Source organism: Anoplolepis gracilipes, chromosome 6 (genome assembly GCF_047496725.1).
Source record: "Anoplolepis gracilipes chromosome 6, ASM4749672v1, whole genome shotgun sequence".
Taxonomy (NCBI): domain Eukaryota; kingdom Metazoa; phylum Arthropoda; class Insecta; order Hymenoptera; family Formicidae; genus Anoplolepis; species Anoplolepis gracilipes.
Window position 1 is genome coordinate 14676358 of NC_132975.1, and position 21323 is coordinate 14697680.

At 30.2% G+C, this 21323-nt stretch overlaps 4 protein-coding genes across 9 annotated transcripts; all 4 read left to right on the forward strand.

The window, feature by feature from the left end:
• The first annotated feature begins 1286 nt into the window (after window positions 1-1286).
• LOC140666851 (protein lethal(2)essential for life-like) lies at window positions 1287-2244 on the forward strand. Its single transcript, XM_072894395.1, has one exon. It carries the CDS (start codon window positions 1434-1436, stop codon window positions 2010-2012), a length of 579 nt encoding a protein of 192 aa, XP_072750496.1. The 5' UTR covers window positions 1287-1433; the 3' UTR covers window positions 2013-2244.
• A 1399-nt stretch (window positions 2245-3643) lies between these two features.
• On the forward strand, window positions 3644-8552 carry LOC140667238 (proto-oncogene tyrosine-protein kinase ROS-like). Its single transcript, XM_072894977.1, has 7 exons — window positions 3644-3835; window positions 4848-4929; window positions 6366-6456; window positions 6558-6841; window positions 7329-7680; window positions 8149-8387; window positions 8518-8552. The coding sequence occupies exons 1-7, from the start codon at window positions 3743-3745 to the stop codon at window positions 8550-8552; spliced, it is 1176 nt and encodes a 391-aa protein (XP_072751078.1). The 5' UTR covers window positions 3644-3742.
• A 96-nt stretch (window positions 8553-8648) lies between these two features.
• LOC140666905 (proto-oncogene tyrosine-protein kinase ROS-like) lies at window positions 8649-11803 on the forward strand. The gene is made up of 5 exons (XM_072894459.1): window positions 8649-9602; window positions 9727-10137; window positions 10299-10513; window positions 10707-11180; window positions 11405-11803. Exons 1-5 carry the CDS (start codon window positions 8687-8689, stop codon window positions 11759-11761), a joined length of 2373 nt encoding a protein of 790 aa, XP_072750560.1. The 5' UTR covers window positions 8649-8686; the 3' UTR covers window positions 11762-11803.
• A 3757-nt stretch (window positions 11804-15560) lies between these two features.
• Ort (glycine receptor ora transientless) lies at window positions 15561-20082 on the forward strand. 6 transcript variants are annotated; one of them, XM_072894660.1, is made up of 9 exons: window positions 15579-15918; window positions 16178-16322; window positions 16457-16539; window positions 16694-16837; window positions 16931-17013; window positions 17265-17399; window positions 17706-17806; window positions 17918-18241; window positions 18927-20082. In XM_072894660.1, the coding sequence occupies exons 1-9, from the start codon at window positions 15830-15832 to the stop codon at window positions 19110-19112; spliced, it is 1290 nt and encodes a 429-aa protein (XP_072750761.1). In that variant the 5' UTR covers window positions 15579-15829; the 3' UTR covers window positions 19113-20082. The 6 variants fall into 6 exon arrangements, with proteins under 6 accessions (XP_072750763.1, XP_072750761.1, XP_072750766.1 ...); XM_072894661.1 differs by having other exon boundaries at window positions 15580-15918; window positions 18960-20082; XM_072894663.1 differs by having other exon boundaries at window positions 15580-15918; window positions 18907-18985.
• The last annotated feature ends 1241 nt before the right edge of the window (window positions 20083-21323 follow it).

Below are 21323 nucleotides of genomic sequence, written 5' to 3' on the forward strand. Positions count from 1 at the left end.
TTGCATGGTTCTGGGAAAAAAGCAATAGTGTCTACAATATAATTCATAGCATCGATCAATTCTTACAACATTGACTCGCTTGATTTATTCGCATAATAATTTCTAGCAATTTCTAGCTTAAATCTAGCAGTTAAAATACTTTATAAGAATAAAAGACCTATCCACTATATCATTATATACCATGTATATAGATAAATATAAGATTATGTAATATGATGTACATTGATAAAATAAGATTATGCAATATATATTATATACATATATATTATATATAACTTTGATTATATGTACATATGTTGCTCAATATCAAATAATTATTTCAATTTAATATTTTAATATATATAAATATATTTAAAATATTGTTTATATATTATTTTTTATAATTTTACAAGTTTCCTTTAAATCTCGTTAGTCTTTACCGTTTTAAAATGTCAATCGTAATCATGAAAAATCTCTTTCCTAAAAACGAGGGTATAAATATCAATATCAAGGTCGGATCTACGATTATGTAGTTTTACTTTGCTAATAATTTTTAAAGGATCCTATGTTTTCTTAATATTATTTTATCTTGTCAAGTGTGACATCGTCTTTTTCTGTGGAAAGTTTGAACAAGCAAAAAAAATAATAAGATTAACTTTTCATAATAAATTAATATATGCATTAATGATTTTCTGCCATTAATTAATTTTATTGAATAAAATATGCTTTGTGCAAACCAGTAAGATTTATTTTTTAAGATATGTTTAAATTTTTTAAAGATGTTTTAATTTTTGTATTCAATGTGAAATAAGCATTGATTGATCAAAAAATGTGTTTATTTTTTCCATGACTTTTAAATCGATAAAATATAACAAAAAAAAAAGCCTTCCTTTCAACCTAGTGTTATAAAAGTCAAAATCACCGAATGTGTTGTCACGATTCATGGTTCATCATTCTCTCACGTTTACCAGCGTTGAAATTTGAATTCGATGACATTCTATTGATCTTATTAATACGTTTTATATGCATGCAAGTTTGCGAGATAAATAACTGCAATGAAAAGAATCACGCGAAAAAATCAACGCATACAGAATTCGGACAAAAATATAATCGTATAAACGTAATCGAGAAATTATGAGCTCGTTCTAGAACACAGTGTAGCTTTTCAGGAACGTTCTCGAAGTTGCTCGGCGCAGCAACAACGTCATTCTATTGATGTGGCGTATGTACATATATATACATGACACACACACTCGCGCACCCGGCACCCGGTAACCGGCTCGCTATAAATACCGGCATGCGCAGATGTGCACACAGTTAACAGAAAGCTATCGGTGGATTCAATTGTGAATCTCGAGTCGTGCGAGAGCAAGTCGAAGCTTCTAGACTCGGCTCATCTGTCAATTTAATTCGAGACTTTTCGGTTCGGAGGGAAAAGCAACTACTGCTTCAGCATGTCTCTGGTACCGCTGCTGTTCTCTGACTGGTGGGAGGACCTGGAATATCCTCATCGGCTTTTCGACCAGAACTTCGGTCTGGGTATTCGTCCCGATCAACTGTCGCAACCGAGCATCCTGGAACGTTTTGCGCCGCAACGACGAGCAAGGCAGGCACCTTTGATTTACTATCGACCCTGGGGTGAATTGCTGCGCAATAGCAACGAAGGCGGCACATCTACTGTGAAGGCCGATAAGGGCAAATTCCAGGTAATTCTGGATGTCCAACAGTTCAAGCCCGATGAGATCAATGTCAAGGTGGTGGATAAGTGCGTAGTAGTCGAAGCAAAACACGAGGAGAAGCAGGATGAGCACGGCTGGATTTCACGTCAATTTGTACGCAAGTACATGATACCTGAACAATGTAACATCGACGACGTGTCATCGAGTCTGTCATCGGACGGCGTGTTGACCATTACCGCGCCCAGGAAGGAAAAACCGGAGGAGAAGAACGAGCGCTCGATCAAGATCGAGCATACCGGCAAACCGGCTATCCAGGAGAAGACATCGGAGAAGAAGGAAGAGAAGAAGAAGTAAAGATAGACATTTTACGAAAATTGTATTCATGTTACTGTTATAATTCATATAATGTATTGTGTATCTATGACAGGTTGATCTTATGTACGCCTTATGTTTGTGTAATTTAATTTTTTTTCCTTCTTTTTCAATATGTTTGAGGCATTGATGTTTGACATTTGCTTTTCTTTTTATTCTTCTATTTTTATAAGATAATAAATTGATCAAATAAAAATCGTCCGATTGATCTTAATCGAGTGTGTTTTTAATGTTTCATTTATGTATGTCATTTTCCTGTCTTACTTTCGTTAGGCAAGAATTTCACAGCAAAATTACATAGTAATATTAGATCAGAGATAGGTTAAAGATTGAATTCGATGTAAAGTATACTAAACATATATATATATACAAAAAAAAAATTTTAGTCGTGCAAAAGTTCAATAAAGATACCTATTTAATAAAAGCTTAACTGTTCGAAAATATACTTGCATAACTTGAATAACTTTAACACATTTTTGCTATATCTAGATGTATTACAGATAAATTTACTCAGCTGTTACATAAAAATTATATACATATACACAAATATGTTACTAAATAGAAAAATAGTTTAAATAAATAATCTTATATTTGATATTTAATTTCTCTCTACAATCTATTGAATGTACAATTAATGTGTTATGTGTACACAAAATTTCAGATTTGCTTACATTTATTATGTCATATATTTTACATAACTTTAAATTAATCTACGTCAATTAAACTTTCTTTCTATATTTTGTTTACTTTACTGCATTTTAAATAAAAAATGTTTTGATATTTGTAAATGAAATTTTCAATGAAAAAATAAAAGAATTAAATGTAAAGAAATACATAAGAATTATCAAAAATACATACCTCCTCATATTATAGATAATTCAAAGATGACAATAATTCATTAAATAACTTGTTGCATATAGTTCTAAATGGTCAAATATTTAAACTAAAAAATGTTATAAATATTTTATTCTAAAGTCCTAAAGTAAAATGCAAATAACGTAGCAATTTGGCTTCGTACGTATTTGATCAACAACTGGTAACTTCAATCTTTAAACTAGCAGCAAAAGATATATCTTTTTGATAACTGCAAATGTATCATAATAAGATAAATAAGTTTACTACTTTGAGGACGAAAATGATATCTGTGATAAATCTAACAAAATAAATTTTTTTACGCGGTAGGAGATAAAGTTTACCTTAAAAAAAACTTAATAATTATAACTTATAATTATAAATAATATATCATTTTTATCATTTAATTATTTGTTTACTTGAACATTTTGACAATCTACGAAAGAAGATTTATGCGTGTATTTTACTGATTGTATCCTACAATAGAATATATACTATAAGCATTATTTTATATTGAGTTTTATCAAAAATCAAAATACACTAATTATTTATTTATTAGTTTTATAATTTGATCGTAAAAATCAATCATTACAACTGATGAGAAAAAAAGTTTCAAAAAGTAACATAAGAACTCACAATTTACATACACACACAGGCACGCACACGAACTTGACATGCTACAAAGAATCTATCATCAAGAGACATGAAGTAATATTGAGTCGATTAATATATTTGAATCATTGAGAAGATCGCTTGAAACATTCATAGCTATTGGTCACGAGTCGAAAATCACGTAAAAAGTGATCGAGTACAAACATTTATAATACAAGAGGAAAAAAATTGTTGAAAACGTTAAAATCATGCAATTATGTATTTTAGTGAAAGTGTTAATGCTAATGAGAGTGATGGCTATTGCGTTATTATCGGAAATTCTGGAGGATTACGAAACTGAGGTAATATAAGTTTTCAAGAAAGTATTTTCATGTGACCTGATTTAATTTTAAGTAGATAAGAGATTTTTTCATAAAGAAAATTAAATATTTTACATTGTAGATAATAGATTACTTATTTTGAATTGTTTAATGTCACTTAGATAATTAAAGAGTTTTTAATGGTATTAAAAATATATATTAAATTTGTTAATTCTGTCATACATTTAAAAATTAATGTATGTTATATGGTACAAAATTAAACTTAATTGAGACAGTATATTAAAATTTAAATGTAAAAATAGAATTTTTAAATATAAATTTTTAATATTTAATTTTTATTTCTCTAAAAATGTCTATTTATATTTATTAATTTTATATTTTAAAACTTACATTAAATTAATTTTTTTTATTTAACGATATTTTAATGTAGAAAATTAAAATTTTTTAATTAAAATAAATTATACCTATGCGTAATAAAACAGCTACTAAATTAGATCGGTACAGTGGAATTTCAAATTGATCCTCAATCAATTAAGGTCAATAGTCAAATTAATAATATGTATAATGTCTGTCATTCACTATATATGCGTGCTTATATGTTATTTTTTACTTATTGTAATTTCTTATTTTTGTCACTGAAGAATACAAAACATTACATATAATATTGTTTTAAAACACGTTTTGAAATATATAATTTATCAAATATATAATATGTTGAATATATGTATAGTAACGTAAATACAAATAATGAACAGATTGTAAAGCAAAATAACAAAACAAAATATCTGCTGTTTTAATTGGATTATTTAAAAATTTAACGCAATTTCTAACAAAACTGAAAGTTGCTTTAAAATGTTAAGAATATATATCTATATAGCATATTTATTAATTTCATTACGTAGAACTCTGTTTTCATTACTTTTCGATTTTTATTCATCAAACTATCCACAAAATAAATTTCTATCTAGTCGCTCATGTATTTTTCATTATTCGACCGACACTTACAAACTATATAATGTATATTTTTCAACAGGATAGCTCAACTTTCGAGATCAGTGATCACTACATGTTATCAAATATTTCTTCTCACAACGTGACTGTATTAAATGATACTGGTAAGAGTTTACAATCCTAATATCTACAATCCTAAAATCTAAACTGATAAATTAAAACAAAATATGTATATAAAACTTTATCAAAATAAAATTGAACCCCAAAAAATTATAAAAATAATTTAACTTTTTCAATTGAAGAAAAAATGAAAATTGAATCTAAATATACAAATTATACTAAGAAATATCTCTCAACAACAAAAAAAATATAAATAAAAATTCCATTGTCAAGAAAGAAAAAAAATAGATAATGTACGCATAAAACAGTAAAAAAGTAAATCTCATTATTTTATTAGTTATATCGTTTTTTAAACAGTCACAAATCTTATAGTAATAGTATTTATTTACTTCAGCTTTTACAATTCAGCCAAGAAGGGACTTGGTTTACAAAAAACCTACACACTCATTCTTCCACACCATACCTCCTTTACATCTTAAAACTAATTCCATCTGCATATAATCAATCCAAGTGTAACTCTTTTCATAAATCTTTCAATACATACAATTTATTACTATATTACAATATATTTCAAAACAGAAAAGTACCTTTCATAACTAATACTATTTACAACTTCACAATATAATAATAATACTAATACTATAATGTATATATGACATAATATCATATACTATTTACATTTTTTACATTTTCAATCTCTTTTTGTATCAACTTTACTTTTGTACCAATTACAGTGACCAGATTTCCTTATCACCAGCCAAGGACTAATGTTACACATGCAACATGTAACCTGACAATTACACTATAACTAATATCTAATTACCCTTATACATCAAGATTTTGAATTAAAGCTAACACACAGACTTGTAGAGAAAAATGTTTTATAGTGTAGACTATAAAACATGTAAAAAAGAGTCACAAATCTTATATTTCAGCCGATATTAACTATAAACAAAGAAAATAAGCATATATTAGAAGAAAGGCAATAATGAAGAAGATAAAAGTCAGTTTCACAGAAAAATAATTTTTCTGCGTAACTAACGCTTGATTATCCTGCGTCTAGTTTTCATTGACCCTTAGAATTTAATTTTGTATTTTACATTAAACATCTTATTAATTACTTAATTTTTATATATTTTAAGAATTAATATTAGCTACTGATTATCTCTATACTGATCATAATTTTTATCATACTTTGTAGTTTAAATTTATCTTTTTTATTATTTTATTTATAGAAATGCCTATTATCTAAAGTTTAGATGATAGCTATCTAAATTTACTTATAAGATACATAAAATATATAGACTATTTTTTTATTAATAATTTAAAAAATTGTCCGATTTTTATCTTTTTTCAATTATTGATTTTTTATGTATAATTATGATATATCTACGATTTTGAAGTCTCCAAAAAGATTTAATTATATTATATATATACTTTCGTCCTTATATATAATTATATACAATTTTAAAATCTGCAGGTATCCTACCAAGCGAACCAAAATTTCCTATGGCATTTGTAGATTTTGACAATAAATTAAACAAGAAAGCCAATATTTCTGTGATATTCAAGTAAGAAATCTAAATTCTTGTATTCTTTTATGAAAGCTTTAATTCTGTCAGAAATTTACTTGAAATAAAAGAAAAACTAAAATATATACTTTTTTATACAGATGGGAAAAACCTGAATTTACAAACGGTGTAATAAAAAAATACAGAGTCGAGTATTGGTTCAGTAAGAATTTGAAGACAATTATAAACATTAATATCTCAGCTACACAAGTCTTATTGATATACAAGGCGTACAATTTAAAACCTAATACAACGTACTATTTTAGAGTACAAGCACATAATGAAGTTGGTGCTGGTCCTTACACGGATTTCATCAATGTGTTTACGGACAAAAATCAAACAACTCTATTATTAGCGTTCATATGGCGTATAATGCTTGTACAGAGTAAGTTTTTTAACTTGAGACTGCAAAATATCTCAAAAACTATAAGAGTTATAAAAAAAAATGTTTTAAATAAAAGTTATAAGGTTTCAAGGGGCATATAAGATGATGCCACTGATTTCACCTTGAATAATTGTTTGAAGATCACATAATGGTCATAATGGTTTTAACATCTTAAATGGAACCCCCCATTTTTCATTGCACATTCTTGTAGATTACCTCGAGAGCTTTTCAAAACACTATAATAAAGTATTTTTTTATTAAATCCCTTTCGTTTGTTATAAGGCTCAAAAGCTATAATATTTTGACATAAAATACAAAATATCTTGTAAAACATTTAGTTTTCGGTAATCTTATCTTAATACTCTCTTACGCATAGAATAATAAGACGAGTCAATTGGTGTAAAAAAAAACAAACAATTGTCCTAAAGAAATAAATATGATTTTGCAACGAGCAACTACATATTTTTTGTATATTTATCGGATATAGGTTTGGAGAACTTTGGGTCTAACAAATATGAAGCCACAGAACAAAACGTCACTTACTCAGAATTAGAACGTAAGCTTTATTGGATCAATAGAAAGAGCGAGCTAATGACAAATAATTTTGATCCAAGCGCAATCGACCTAAATGTCACAAAAATAACTAAGCTCAACGCATCTTTTACGTCTAATCTTCACATCAATTGGGTGACAAGAAATCTTTATTGGACAGAATATGGCCCTACCAATAAGATTATGAAGTTAGACTTAGCATTGTTGCAAACTGGAATAGTCAAATACGATAATATTCTAGAGAGGAAAAATAAATTTATTTGTTTAAATGTACTGCCGTCTATAGGGTACATTAAAGTTCATCCGTCTAAAAAAATTAATATTAACTTTCCTTCTTTCAATTAATACAATTATGAATAAGATTCCATAATTTATAATATTTTCAACCAAAATCATATTAAATTACTAAAGTTATAAAACAAATTTTTAATACGTTCGCAACGTATAGCAAAATAAATAGTTTTAACATAGCCATTAATTTTATTAAACATTTATTGACATTAGCATATATCACTGGTGGTCAAAAACAGAAGACAAGCTTGTTTCAGCGATAGCATACGGTAACGTCGCGAATGTATTAAAAATTTGTTTTATAATTTTTCAGTAATTTAAAATGATTTTTATTGAAAATTATAAATTGTGGAATTATAAATTTATATAACATTACAAAATTTTTAAATAATTCCATATTAGTGTTAAGTATTTGTGATTATAATAACATTTTATAATTAGAGACTAATAAATATTTTTTCTAGATATCTTTATTGGCTAGAACAAAATTCGTTTCATCAATATGTGATAATGCAATCGGATTTCAATGGGAAAAATGTGAAACCTCTTTTGGAAAACAATCTATGTTCCTGCCAATACAAAAAACAATTAGATTCATTAAAGTTCATACAGGTTGACAACACGAATATTGATAAACCATTAATGTATTGGATATGTACAATAGAATCGACAGATAGCTTAATCGTAACTGATATTTATGGTTGTAAGTGCAATCTGATTTTAGAAGCAAATGAAATATATATTAACTTTTTCATGATTGACAATATAAATCTTTACTGGTACACCAAGAAACTATTTTATATTTTGGAAAAAAAGTATGCACTTCTCGAAAGCAAAGAAGACGCATTTAAATATGTTCAAAAAATAAATTGGACTCAATTTTTATATATATATGGATCTGTCTTACCTGTTGGTAATTTTTTACAACCATATCCCTCGACAAAATGTCTGATACCTGACGTAAACAAGTTTCATCAATCCTTAATTGAAAGAAGCAAAGTTATGAAGAAAACCTCGAACAGTATCGTCGTGAGCATTCCGGAGCCAGTTCCAATTGACGGATGCAAGAGCTACAATTTAGCCACAACTACATATATCATCTCCGTGAGCTATCAAACATGTTTGAACAATGATCTTCAAGAATTTAAGGTGCAGACGTATAAACAATATTACGAAATACAAAATTTAACGCCGCTCACCACGTACACGTTGAAATTGGCACTCAGCAATTTCTATGTCGACATGTTTTCGATGGACTTGCAATTCAGTGAGGATATAATAATGAAAACTAACGCTGACAAGCTCAACGCGCCGGAAAATGTGACGGTTCAAGTTCTAACGCCTACTTTGGCGGAAGTCTTTTGGATGCCACCTAAGAACTTAAACTGCGTGGCAGTAAACTATGAGGTGCATTGGGAGTCAACCTTTTTTTCAAATAGCACACGAAAAACAATTCTTCAACATGAATATGACATATACCATATCGATAAATCCGAACATAGAGACGGCAAGTTTTCCATGAAAATTCATCCGCTGGTACCAGGACAGAAATACTTGACACATGTGCGAGTGTATCCGGTAAATTTCAGCGATATGTTCAATGATAGTTTGAGCAAAAGCATCTACATGTATCCGGCACCGAATAATTTAATGTTGAGCGGGTTCAGTACAAATAATATAAATATTTCGTGGAACCTTAGCGAAAATATAACCCATTATACACTGAAATACCAACAAGTTCAAACGCAAATATGGCAAATCGCAAACAATACTGAGAGGTATAATGATACAGTAAAATATTGTATAGAAAACTTATCGCCAAAAACTCTATATGAATTTCGCTTGATTCTGAGATATCACAAGTATGAGAAAGACTTTACATGGCCGATTGATGGAGGATTTACTTTTACAACGCGTGGTAGGCAAATGAATACATGTATTTACTTTTTAGAAATGTTTTCATAAATTTTTAAATTAGAAATTAAATAATAAGCTTCAAGTAAAAATAAATAAAATAAAGAATTTTAAATTGTGTAACGAAGGTGATGTTCCAAGCGCTCCTGGGATGCCTACTTTAACGAAGCTCCAAAATTTCACGTACCAGTTAAATTGGGAACCTGTGCGAGCTCAAGATTCACAAGTGACTTTGTATCAATTGGAAGGTTTAATTGTCAAAAATGATTACAAAAAAAATAATCAGATTGACGAAAAAGACAAACATTGGAATTTATATCATAATGGGACAGAAAGTTACTGGACAATTACGAAAGACATGCATCAGAAATATCAATTTCGCGTGAAGGCTACAAACACTTACGGCTCTGGAAAATGGAGCAAATTAAGTGAAATGATTGATTTAACGGAATCTATCGAAATATCAGCTAAGCAATATGATGTACCAATAATATTAATAGTCATTGGTCTTGTCATTGCTGTAATCTGGTTATATTATTGTAAATATCTGATATTAATTTTCAACTTTAATTGTAAATTACTTTAGATTTAATATACCTATATATAAAGATTTTATAAAAATAGTTTACATGTTAAAAATTATTTAAACGTGGCAATTTATAATATTAGACAATTATATTAAATATACTTTATCTAACAGCACATCGACATCAAAAGAAAAGTAACGGACAGCATGATCCAGCAATACTTCCAATCGAATTAGCAACTTTATACGAAATACCTTACGGGAACGTTGAATTGAATGTGTTGTACGCTCCTAGACTGCAATATATTTCGAATAAATGTGTACCAACTATAATTGAAAAAAAGGAAATTACCGTAGGAAATATTCTGGGCAGTGGTGCGTTTGGAAAAGTAAGACTAATTTTTTATTACTTAAATGTATCCCTGAGGATTTTTGTCAATTCTTTTAATCAGAAAATTTTAAAAACACATTTTTTAATAAATAGAATTTGATAAATCAAAACTTTCCATAAATAGTTAATAATCTAAACTTATTTCAAACGTACATTTTACCTATTTATGTTAATTACGAAATATTTCGCAGGTATTTCAAGGAACCGTCAAGGATTTGGAAGGATCAGGCACAACGCCTGTCGCCATAAAAATGCTACGAAAAAATGCTTCCTCGAAACAAAAAAAAGAATTCTTACAGGAGGCCAAGCTTATGAGCCACTTTCGCCATACACACGTTTTAAGATTGTTGGGTATCTGTATGGACGCGGATTCACCATGGCTCATATTAGAATTAATGGAAGCTGGTGACTTACTAAAATATTTGAGACAGAGTCAAACCTTCCAACCGTCAGATTCACACGCTTTGCGTCTGCAAGATTTACTCTCCTTGTGCGAAGATGTAGCGCGAGGTTGTTGCTATTTAGAAAAACTGCATTTTGTGCATAGAGATCTCGCCTGTCGAAATTGCTTAATATCCGCGGGAAATCGAAGAAACCGTATTGTAAAAATCGGTGATTTCGGACTAGCTAGAGATATTTACAGGGATGACTATTACCGCGTAAAGGTAAATATAATTATTTGAAAGAGAAATAAAATTTTTTTTCTACATTTTTATACATTGTAATAATATTATACATTTGTAAGCTGATTAGAATGTAAAAAGGAAATTATTTTTATTTGTATAGAGAAGGAACGATGACTCAACTTTGTAACTACACATAATTCTAGCTTAAAAAATAGACGATTTCGACAAAAAACTTATTACATTTTTTTAAAATTGTATTTTAGAAAGGAGAGGGCTTGCTTCCTGTTCGTTGGATGGCACCGGAATCTTTGGTATACGGAATATTTACCTCGCAAAGCGATGTTTGGGCATTCGGGGTGTTAATGTGGGAAATTACGTCATTGGGGGCGCAACCCTATCCTGCCAGAAGTAATGTCGAAGTAATGCAGTATGTGCGTACGGGGGGCAAGCTGCCGAAACCTCTCAATTGTCCACCGATACTGTATAATTTAATGCAGCATTGCTGGAAAGCGACGAACGATAGGCCAAACTTCGTGCTTTGTCTCGAAAATATTGAAACTTTAAGAAACAACACAGAAGATGCGATACTGAGCTCAATAGATATTATACAAGACGTGTAGAGTTGAATTAATCGTATTTCTTTTACGCGCATATTATTACATGGAGTAATAAGTATTTGCAAATCGATATAATATGTCGATTAAAAAATATTTCAAAATAATAATAGTATTATTTTTACTTTTACTCATATTTCATAATATATTTAACATTAAATTGTTTGTTTTACTAATATTACAATATGATTATGTTAATCAGATTATAATATAAGGTTAATATAAATACAAAGATTTTAATGTGTTTCTTTAACACGTAGACATGAAAAAAGCTGCAACAAATAACATAAATAATTTATATTTGTTATAAGTAATTTAGGAGAAGACAATTTTTCTCAAATGTCGGAGATGCAAACTGATAACGTGAGCTTCTTTTCAATTATGATTTAATTTTTTGTTCTACGAAATAAGTATCTTCTTTACGATTATGTCAACTCGATATCGCCAAATTATATTATATAACTATATTATAATGAAATTTGTATTAAATGTATTGAAATTTGTAAATTTTATCTCTATTTTATCACATGTTTTATATACGTGTTTAATCTCCAGGCATATTGATGAATATTTGATATAATTATCAATAAGTATTGCTTATTAAGGATCACAATTGAAGTGACAATTTCTATCCTACCCCCGAAATACGTAGCTACGCGTAAGAAGAATGCCTGCGTCGGCAGTTGCACGACAATCGGCAATCGGTCGAAAATAATAAGCAAGAGACGTTGGTGTGTGTGTGAGCTCTTCTGGTCGACTCGAACGTGCAAAACACAGAGACAGTCTGGGGTGAGAGAAAGGGGATAGAGCGTGCTTATCGTGCATCGTCTCCAGCTACCTTCTCCTATTGCTTTTCCTCTCCCATCATCGCCCTCCTCCCTCATCTTTCCCTCTTTTTCTCCCTTCCCCGCTTACTTCTCAACTTTCCTGCAAATGCCTCAGCTGACGTTTGCAAAAAAAAAGCACGAGGACCCGTGTGTTGCGAGATTCATATGTATGCGAGCTACGTCGAACTTTGCTAATCTAGATGGAATACGCGATCGTCGGAAAATAATTCAGATCTAATTAAGCTCGGGATATCGAGCTTTATCGAGTATATTGTTAATAAATATTATAGCGTTGCGTATGTTTGTCTGTCTTTCTATCTCTTTTTGTCAATTCTTGATAAAATATTTTTTTCCTGTCTTAGTTTCCATTTTCCGGACAGATGGAAGATCTTGTTGAAAATACAGCCAACAGTATCTCTGAATTTTTAACCGCAAATGATGCTTCAAATGATGTCATGGAACCTTTGACGTAATCGCTTCCTTGACCGAGCGATTTTTGAGAGCTTCTGCCGGCACTTGTAATCGATTTTACTGCCGTTTGTCGAGCCATCGATAGTCATTATATAGCTAAAAACGATGATGTGATAATCTCTTTAATCATACTTTTTATACTTCTTTATTATCTAATAAAACGAATAAAAAGCTCTAATAATGCCTATATAATGTTTATTTCGTTTCTTTATCTAAAAATTAAATAAACTAAAATAAATAAAAAAATTAATTAAATTTTCTTATTTAACCGTTTTACTTTTACGAAAAAAATAATAAAATTACTTTGACACGATTTTTTTCGTTGAATTTTAATTTTAAATAAGTCGTATCGTTTCATATGTATATTATTATGTATACTAAATTATTATGTAGACTATTATTATGTATGTATATTATGTATACATGAGCTAGAATATTACGAAAAGCACGCACTACTTACACGGTTTTTCATTCACGCGTTCGACTGCCTTTACAAAAAAAATATGAGTCAAGAAAGTATTTATATATCTTAAAATCAAGTGTTGTTTTGTCATCTGCAAAGTATAGCAATAATGTCGATAAAATGCAGTCGTCACGTGAAGATAACAGAATGCGCCAGAAAACGAATTGCACAAGAAATACGTCAAGTGGTGCGGCAATCTAGTATTCCCGGTGCTATTGCAGGTCCAATGACCTGATTGTTGCGATTCGGAAAATTTGTCCCTCCTCCCCCTCTTCTTCCGTGTTTCTCCGTTTATTAAAAAATTTATTAAAAAAGTAATTAAGGACATGAGCTGTAATAATAATTTATAAAAGTAGTCGTTATTAATAAATATGATTTTGAATGTTGAACACGTAAAGATACAAGGAAATATAAAAGAGACAAAATTGCATTTGAAATAATAAGAAAAATTCCATCTCTCTGCATTTTTATGAACTTGAGACACTCTGAATATAAAGTATAGCTATATATGTATAAAAAGTTTAAAGTGCGAATTAAAATTGAGAACTCCGCTCTTGAGAGGAGACTTGAAGATCGTATAAAATTACACATCAAGATATCGATAGAAGCTGTACTTTCAATATAATTAATTGCGACATCGCTAATGAGATTCCTTGTTAAGTACATATTTTATTATTATTTTTGGTGAAAATTCTCTCGTTTATCTACACTGAAAAAAAAATTTATTTAATCCAAAAAAATATTTAGTTCAATACGTTCAAATAAGTATTTATTTAAATTAAACAAAAACATATTTGAATCAATAAAATATATTGCTTGAATAGTAAAATAGACAATATATTTTACTAATTCAAATATATTTTTGCTTAATTTAAATAAATACTTGTTTGAACGTATTCAACTAAATATTTTTTTAGATTAAGTAAATTTTTTTTCAGTGTACTTTTTATATTATTTACGTTTTTAATCTTAATTTATTTTTTAAAGATACATTTATCTCGCAAATCAGTCTCCTTTTTTACCTTTTATATGCCTTTTCCAACTATTTTGCACATATTGACACATATGTATACTCTTTCGATAAGTGGCCACTCGACACTGTACGAACGAGACGAACACGTACCTTTCTATTCGTGGCACAATTTTCGGGGATCGATATATCGATCGGCATACTAGTGTCTTCAAATAGCAGGGTAGTTAGCGCCTCTCTGCCAAAGACTTTCAGGAGAACAGTGACAATGAGAAATGAAGGAAAACATAATGCATATCTCTCTGCACATACACTGTTATTGCACACTTTGTTCAAATTTCATTAATATACTCGAGAAAAAATGTCTTAATATGTTGAATCTTTGTTACATAATGTATCTGTTGTTGCCTACCCTTAATTCTTGGAGAAAATATATAACATGTACTTCTCTTTCAATCTTGAGAATATTACATATTTTAATAATAAGCATCTAATTAATTTATTCTATGTTAATTTAAAAATTTTATTTTCCGATTAGCAAACTTTTTTTTTTATGTGTCTATAGAAAAAGTTACATCGCAGAATATTAAAGGAAAGGGAGAGATGAGAGAAAAAAATTCTAAAATTTAAACCAGATAAAGAGAATGACAAAGTTGTAATAAATAGGCGACTAAGCAATGCCAGAAAATTTGAAAGATACAGATGTGACGATAATGACGCTGATATGCCGCATTGGAGTTAAATTCAAGCGATGTAAACCAATGACACGAGCACTTTTTACTCGAGGGATTACCACCACCTCTCTTCTTTTCCCTCTCGACCGATCCAGCTCGCGATACTCCAGATTCTATCCACAGCCTGTCGTCATATACGTCATGGACGAGAGTTACCCCTTCTTTGCGCCAGTACTTGTTCCCTCTATACCTCTGTTAAGTAGAGAAAAACGAGTTGGGGTTGGTACTGGCGGGGCAGGTATCGCCTGGTCCACCACCTTCACAGCCACTACCACCACCCGGGACCGCCACCTCCATCGTCGCCGTGAGGCTCATGTCTATACGCAAGGATGAGAATTCTGCGGATTTGACAAAGTCGTTTCAAGAACTCAGTCGTCGTTTGCCTGTCCTCATAAATTCGGGGTACCTATTAGGGAGCTTCAGCTTGCTCGTTCGCGTCAGATTCTCGCTTCCGGATTATCTCGAAAATCTCGCTCTTCCTCTTCTTTCTTCTTTTCGAAGTGTGTGACTTGTCTTCTCTTTTTTCTTTTCTCTCTTTCTCTTTTTTTTTCTGTCTCTCTTCTTGATTGTCGACTCGAAAATGCATTAAAGCACGGCGGAAATACATCTATGGAGGAGATACACGGAGGCGAGATGTCTTCCGTGACGCTCTCGTCCGTCTTGCTCCTTTTACTTTTCGGCCGCGCCGCGAATGCCCAGTAAGTAAACTGTGATTTGTGTCGTCATGTTTCAAAATTTATATTTTATAACTGGTACATCAAAATCCAAATTTCAAGACCAAGTTCTTTCATAAACATTATACCGCAAATTGATTTTAATAAATTATAATCAATTTTAGAATTAATTAAAAGACTAACCATAAGCGAAAGTCATAACGAGATTGAATTAATTAATAAAAATTTAATGTGAGATATTCCCATTATATGAATCGCACATTTTTCTTTTTTTATTTTCTAGGAGAGGTTTAGAATTTTTCGATCTTCTGCCAGAAGATCCAAAGTTGTACGATAAAATGCGACCTCCCAAAAAAGATGGTCAACCAACCGTTGTATATTTTCACGTTACGGTGATGGGACTCGATTCCATCGATGAAAATTCAATGGTAAATACATAATTTTATAAACCATTGATACATAAAATTATAAAACTTAATGTATTCTATATAATGAATCCAGTTACTCGTCATTTTTTTTTTAATCGCGATTATCGCGATCGTAAGATACATTATTTTTACAGACGTATGCCGCCGATATTTTTTTTGCCCAAACATGGAAAGATAATAGACTCCGATTACCAGAAAATATGACATCTGAATATAGGTACATAAATTATTATATATGATATATGTATAATTTTTTAATTATGGCATTTTTTTAAATATTTGGTATTTTATTTAAATTTTTCTACAAGTTTTTGTGAATAACTGTTTTCAACTATATTTTTGCTATTTTATTCTCTTTGTTAAAATTTAAGATTATTAGAGGTCGATTGGCTAAAAAACATGTGGCGACCAGATTCCTTCTTTAAGAACGCAAAATCGGTGACTTTTCAAACAATGACGATACCAAATCATTATCTATGGCTGTATAAGGATAAAACTATACTTTACATGGTCAAGTGAGTTTTATAATTAAATTATATACGTTTTCACCGTGGATATATATCTCAAAATGTCTGGAAAACTTGAAATATAAATATCGGTGATTTCAGATTGACTCTAAAACTTTCTTGCGCCATGAACTTTTTAATCTATCCTCACGATACTCAAGAATGTAAATTGCAAATGGAAAGTCGTAAGTTTTATATTTGTAAAAAATCTATTTTTCTTCGCCAATTATGTCCCTATATACGTATGCTTGGGAGTACATGTATTACTGTCATGTATTATTACTCATATGTTTCATAATTAATTTTGTCTATTCAAATGAATGTTAAAAATGAAAAATTGGCATTTTTAAACAAATATAAGTGCGAATAAATTATGCTAGATGGATTAGTGATGTGATACATTTAAACGCTACGCTCTTTTATGTTAAAACAACAGTATCGCATACGACGGATGAAATGATCTTTCAATGGGACCCTGATGTTCCCCTCGTTGTGGATGAGAATATCGAATTGCCCCAGTTACAGTTAGTTAAAAATTATACAGCTGACTGCACACAAGTCTATTCTACTGGTAAGTGAATCGCATAATGATTGTTTTCACCTCAAGAGTAAAGCTATATCGCATCTTTACATCTTACAATCACAGACGTTTTACATATCAAAGTATGCAATACAGTCAATACTTTTCAATCGATTAATGTATTTTAAAACTACGTGCTCGTATTGTATACAATATTATACATGCTAGAGCACGAAAAGTTTTTGCTCGAAGACCCATGCGTTGATATCTCTCTTAAGCTTCATACTTTAATTTAAAGCTTAATTATATTAATGGCGTATGTAATAACTTGATTAAAAATTACGTATGATGTTATAGGTAATTTCACTTGTCTCGAAGTTGTATTTGTACTAAAGCGACGTCTCGGCTATTATTTGTTTCATACTTATGTGCCAACATGCTTGATCGTCATCATGTCGGTGAGCAGAAATGCGAAAAAAAACGTTCTCGTAGCTTTCTATCGTTTTGATCGTGACATACCTATATATTATATATATTTTTCATTAAAAACAATGACTGGCTGATCGCAGTGGGTGTCATTCTGGATAAAACCCGAGGCCGCGCCAGCCAGAGTTACCCTGGGAGTCACCTCGCTACTCACCCTGTCCACGCAACACGCCAAAAGTCAAGCCTCCTTACCGCCCGTCTCGTATTTGAAGGCTGTCGACGCCTTTATGTCGGTTTGCACGGTGTTCGTCTTTATGGCACTAATGGAGTATTGTCTGGTGAACATTGTCCTCGGCGACTCGGATACACCTGCAGCGAAACCTGCACCACCGCCACCGCCACCGCCGCCATCCTCGAGCACCGCAGATTCGGCCAAGTTCGACAAAATCTTCGACATCGCTGCCAAGGTAATGCCTGGATGATATTTATCCCCAGAGAGCCCTGAGGTCGATTTTCACAAGTAAAGATAATTGTAATATTTGTAATAATTATATGTCCACGATAATCCTAATCGTTATCGTAAATTGGATGATTTACAAATAAAAACACTCGATAAAAACTATGGAAACTTTTACAGTATTAGGGATTCTTCTCGTACGTAAATATATTAGATTTTTATTTCGTTTAATTTTATAATAAAAAATTTTCGCTACAGTTGTTACAATCGACCTCTAGGCTATCTTACCTCGAATCACTTCTGTGCCTCGAATAGAGGAGACACGACAGAGCACATTGTTATTAAATAAAATTTACCTAAAGCATATATTATCAGCTAGCATAAAACTTACTAAATTATTTTTATATATTATATTATAATTTAATATATTTTAAATTTGTTAAAATTGTAAGTATAATATTACACGCAAAAAAATGCACTTTCAAAAATATCTTACTACTAAACTGCTCTTAATATACTCTGTAGAATGTTGAATATTTTTCGTCATTTATAATTATTTTATAACATTAAATTATATCTTGTGCGATGTTATTACCGTTACTTGATGGTTCTGACAGTAAAATCGAGTTCCACTCTCCGAGGCACAGGAGATAGTCTGCATGGTGACGGTTCAAGTTGTGATCGTTGTCACGCAGGAAAACGCAATGTTGATATCCTACCGATCGCAGAAATCATCAGCTGGCCCACCACCCGGACCCACCCCGGCCCAAAGAGCGCGAATACGAGCGCTGAACATTGACCGTTTCTCGCGTGTTTTCTTCCCCTTTCTGTTTGCCGTGCTGAATGTCACCTATTGGATAATGTTTGCTGAGTATATTTAGATCATGATATTGCCAATCCTCACGGAAGATTGCATTATTTACATTAATACTTTGAAAAACGAACAGCGCAAGAGGTGAGAATAAACAGATAGTCTGGCAATGAAATTGAAAGAATTTGAGGCATGCTGAAAAAAACAAAGAGAGCAATCAGATTTTTCTGACAAATTTATTATAATCAACATTTTGATCCACAAACGCAGATATTCAAGAATTTTATATTTGCAAATATAACAACAATATCGAAACTTTAACGAAAATCAAAGAATTGAAAATATTATCAGTCTGAATAATAGGAATAAACAATAACAATAGCGGCAACGAACGACAACTTTTAAAAACGCGCAAAACGCCTAATTTTTCAAAATTTTATTATTTCAAAATTTATTCTTTGCTTATTTTCTAAAAATAATATAGAATTTTATATAATAAGCATCTTATTGTCACACGTCATACTCGTAAGCTACTTTCTTTAACTGTTCGTTTTTTTATCCAGATGATTATTCAACAAAGCTACAAATGTCATTTTATGCATTGATAATATTAGAACAATCGCAAATAATCATAAACAAAACGTATTTTGACTGCTATGCTTATAAAGATTAACTTTTTATTTTTTGCTTATCCCAATTATTGGGAAAAACAAGTGTTTCAATTATAATAATATGTAAGTATAACTTTATGAATCTTTCTCTCTAAAGAGAGATTTTAAAACTGGATGTAAATCTTTCCATAAATAAGTAAGAGATTCGCTTAATAATAAGTAAAAAATTGTAATAAATTTAGAAAGTAACATCAATTATACGAATCAGATGTTTTCTTAGCTTCATCCATCGCTCTGTTTATGACATAAAACTCAAGATATCAAAATGAAAAGGCCTAATAAAAAATTAATAAGCGTTATCATTTTTTGGAAATGCCGCGATTATCTAATTTATGTATATCTATTAATAAATCTATTGTACAAAATAAGTATTTCTTTTTTATTTATAAGTATCATCAGATGTATCGCAACTAACTAAACTTTGTCATCGAACTTTATCGTAACAATGAATGTTTCACTTAAATCTCTATTGTACATCTGTATTGTATTATTAAAAATATAATAACAATTATGATATCTCATTAATGCCAACCATGTCAATTAAATTCTTTTACAAATTACGTAATATAAAAATATTCATTTATCTTTTAAGTTTCAGAGTCAAAGATATTTGGCTTTACTCTATTTTATAATCAAAGAGACAAGAAAAAAATAGCGATAACATATTTTCTTATAATAAAAACTATAAAAAATAATGTTATAAATAAGTATATTATAAATAAAAAAATAATCTTTTATAAAATATTAATAAAATTCATTTTTTTTATTAATGTTTTACGAAGGTTATATGTTTGGATAAAATTAAAACTCTCTTAAAAATAATAAAAAAATCATTAAAACTTAAATTTGTTTTAGATTATTTTACTCTTGCACATAATTAATTATCATCGTCTGTTGCACTAACCGAGGTAATAATTATAAGTACAAAAATTCTCAAACATTTCTGTTGCCATCTATTGGTGCTAAATAAGACTACGAGACAATCATTGTCACTAAATAGGGAATCTGTTGGCTTGTATGTGTCTTCTCCTTCTACTTTCAACCCCACCGATGCAACCACAGGATCGTAGCACCCACGCACTGGACAAACAAAAAGTTAGCACCCTAAATATAACGGAGCGTATCATAAAATATTTTTCTGTGTTTCCTCTTATCCTTTTATATTTATTTAATTAATACATGATGAAACGAGAAAAAATCAATGCAATAAATTTAAATACATAATTCATGATAATAAACTTCTGCGTTTCCTGACATTTAGCAATTAAACATCTTGAGAATCATAAAATTTATAAAATAAATATATCAGTATGCTAAACAAAATTACCGTGAAATAAGTTTGAAATTTTGAAAATATTTTACATCTCCACTGCAATTTTCATTATAACAGAGTATCCCCTAATTTCTAGTAAACTAATTTCACTAAAAATGCGAAAAGATTTTTCTGAAATTACAATCTTTCACCATTAAGCGATTTACATTCGTACCAATCCGTAATCTGAATTGAATACACTTTAATATTTTTTTGCGATTATTATGAGAAATTAAAGAGGCAGACGAACAAAGCGAGGTATTCGCGCGAGATTGTTGCAAATAGATGCAATTTAACG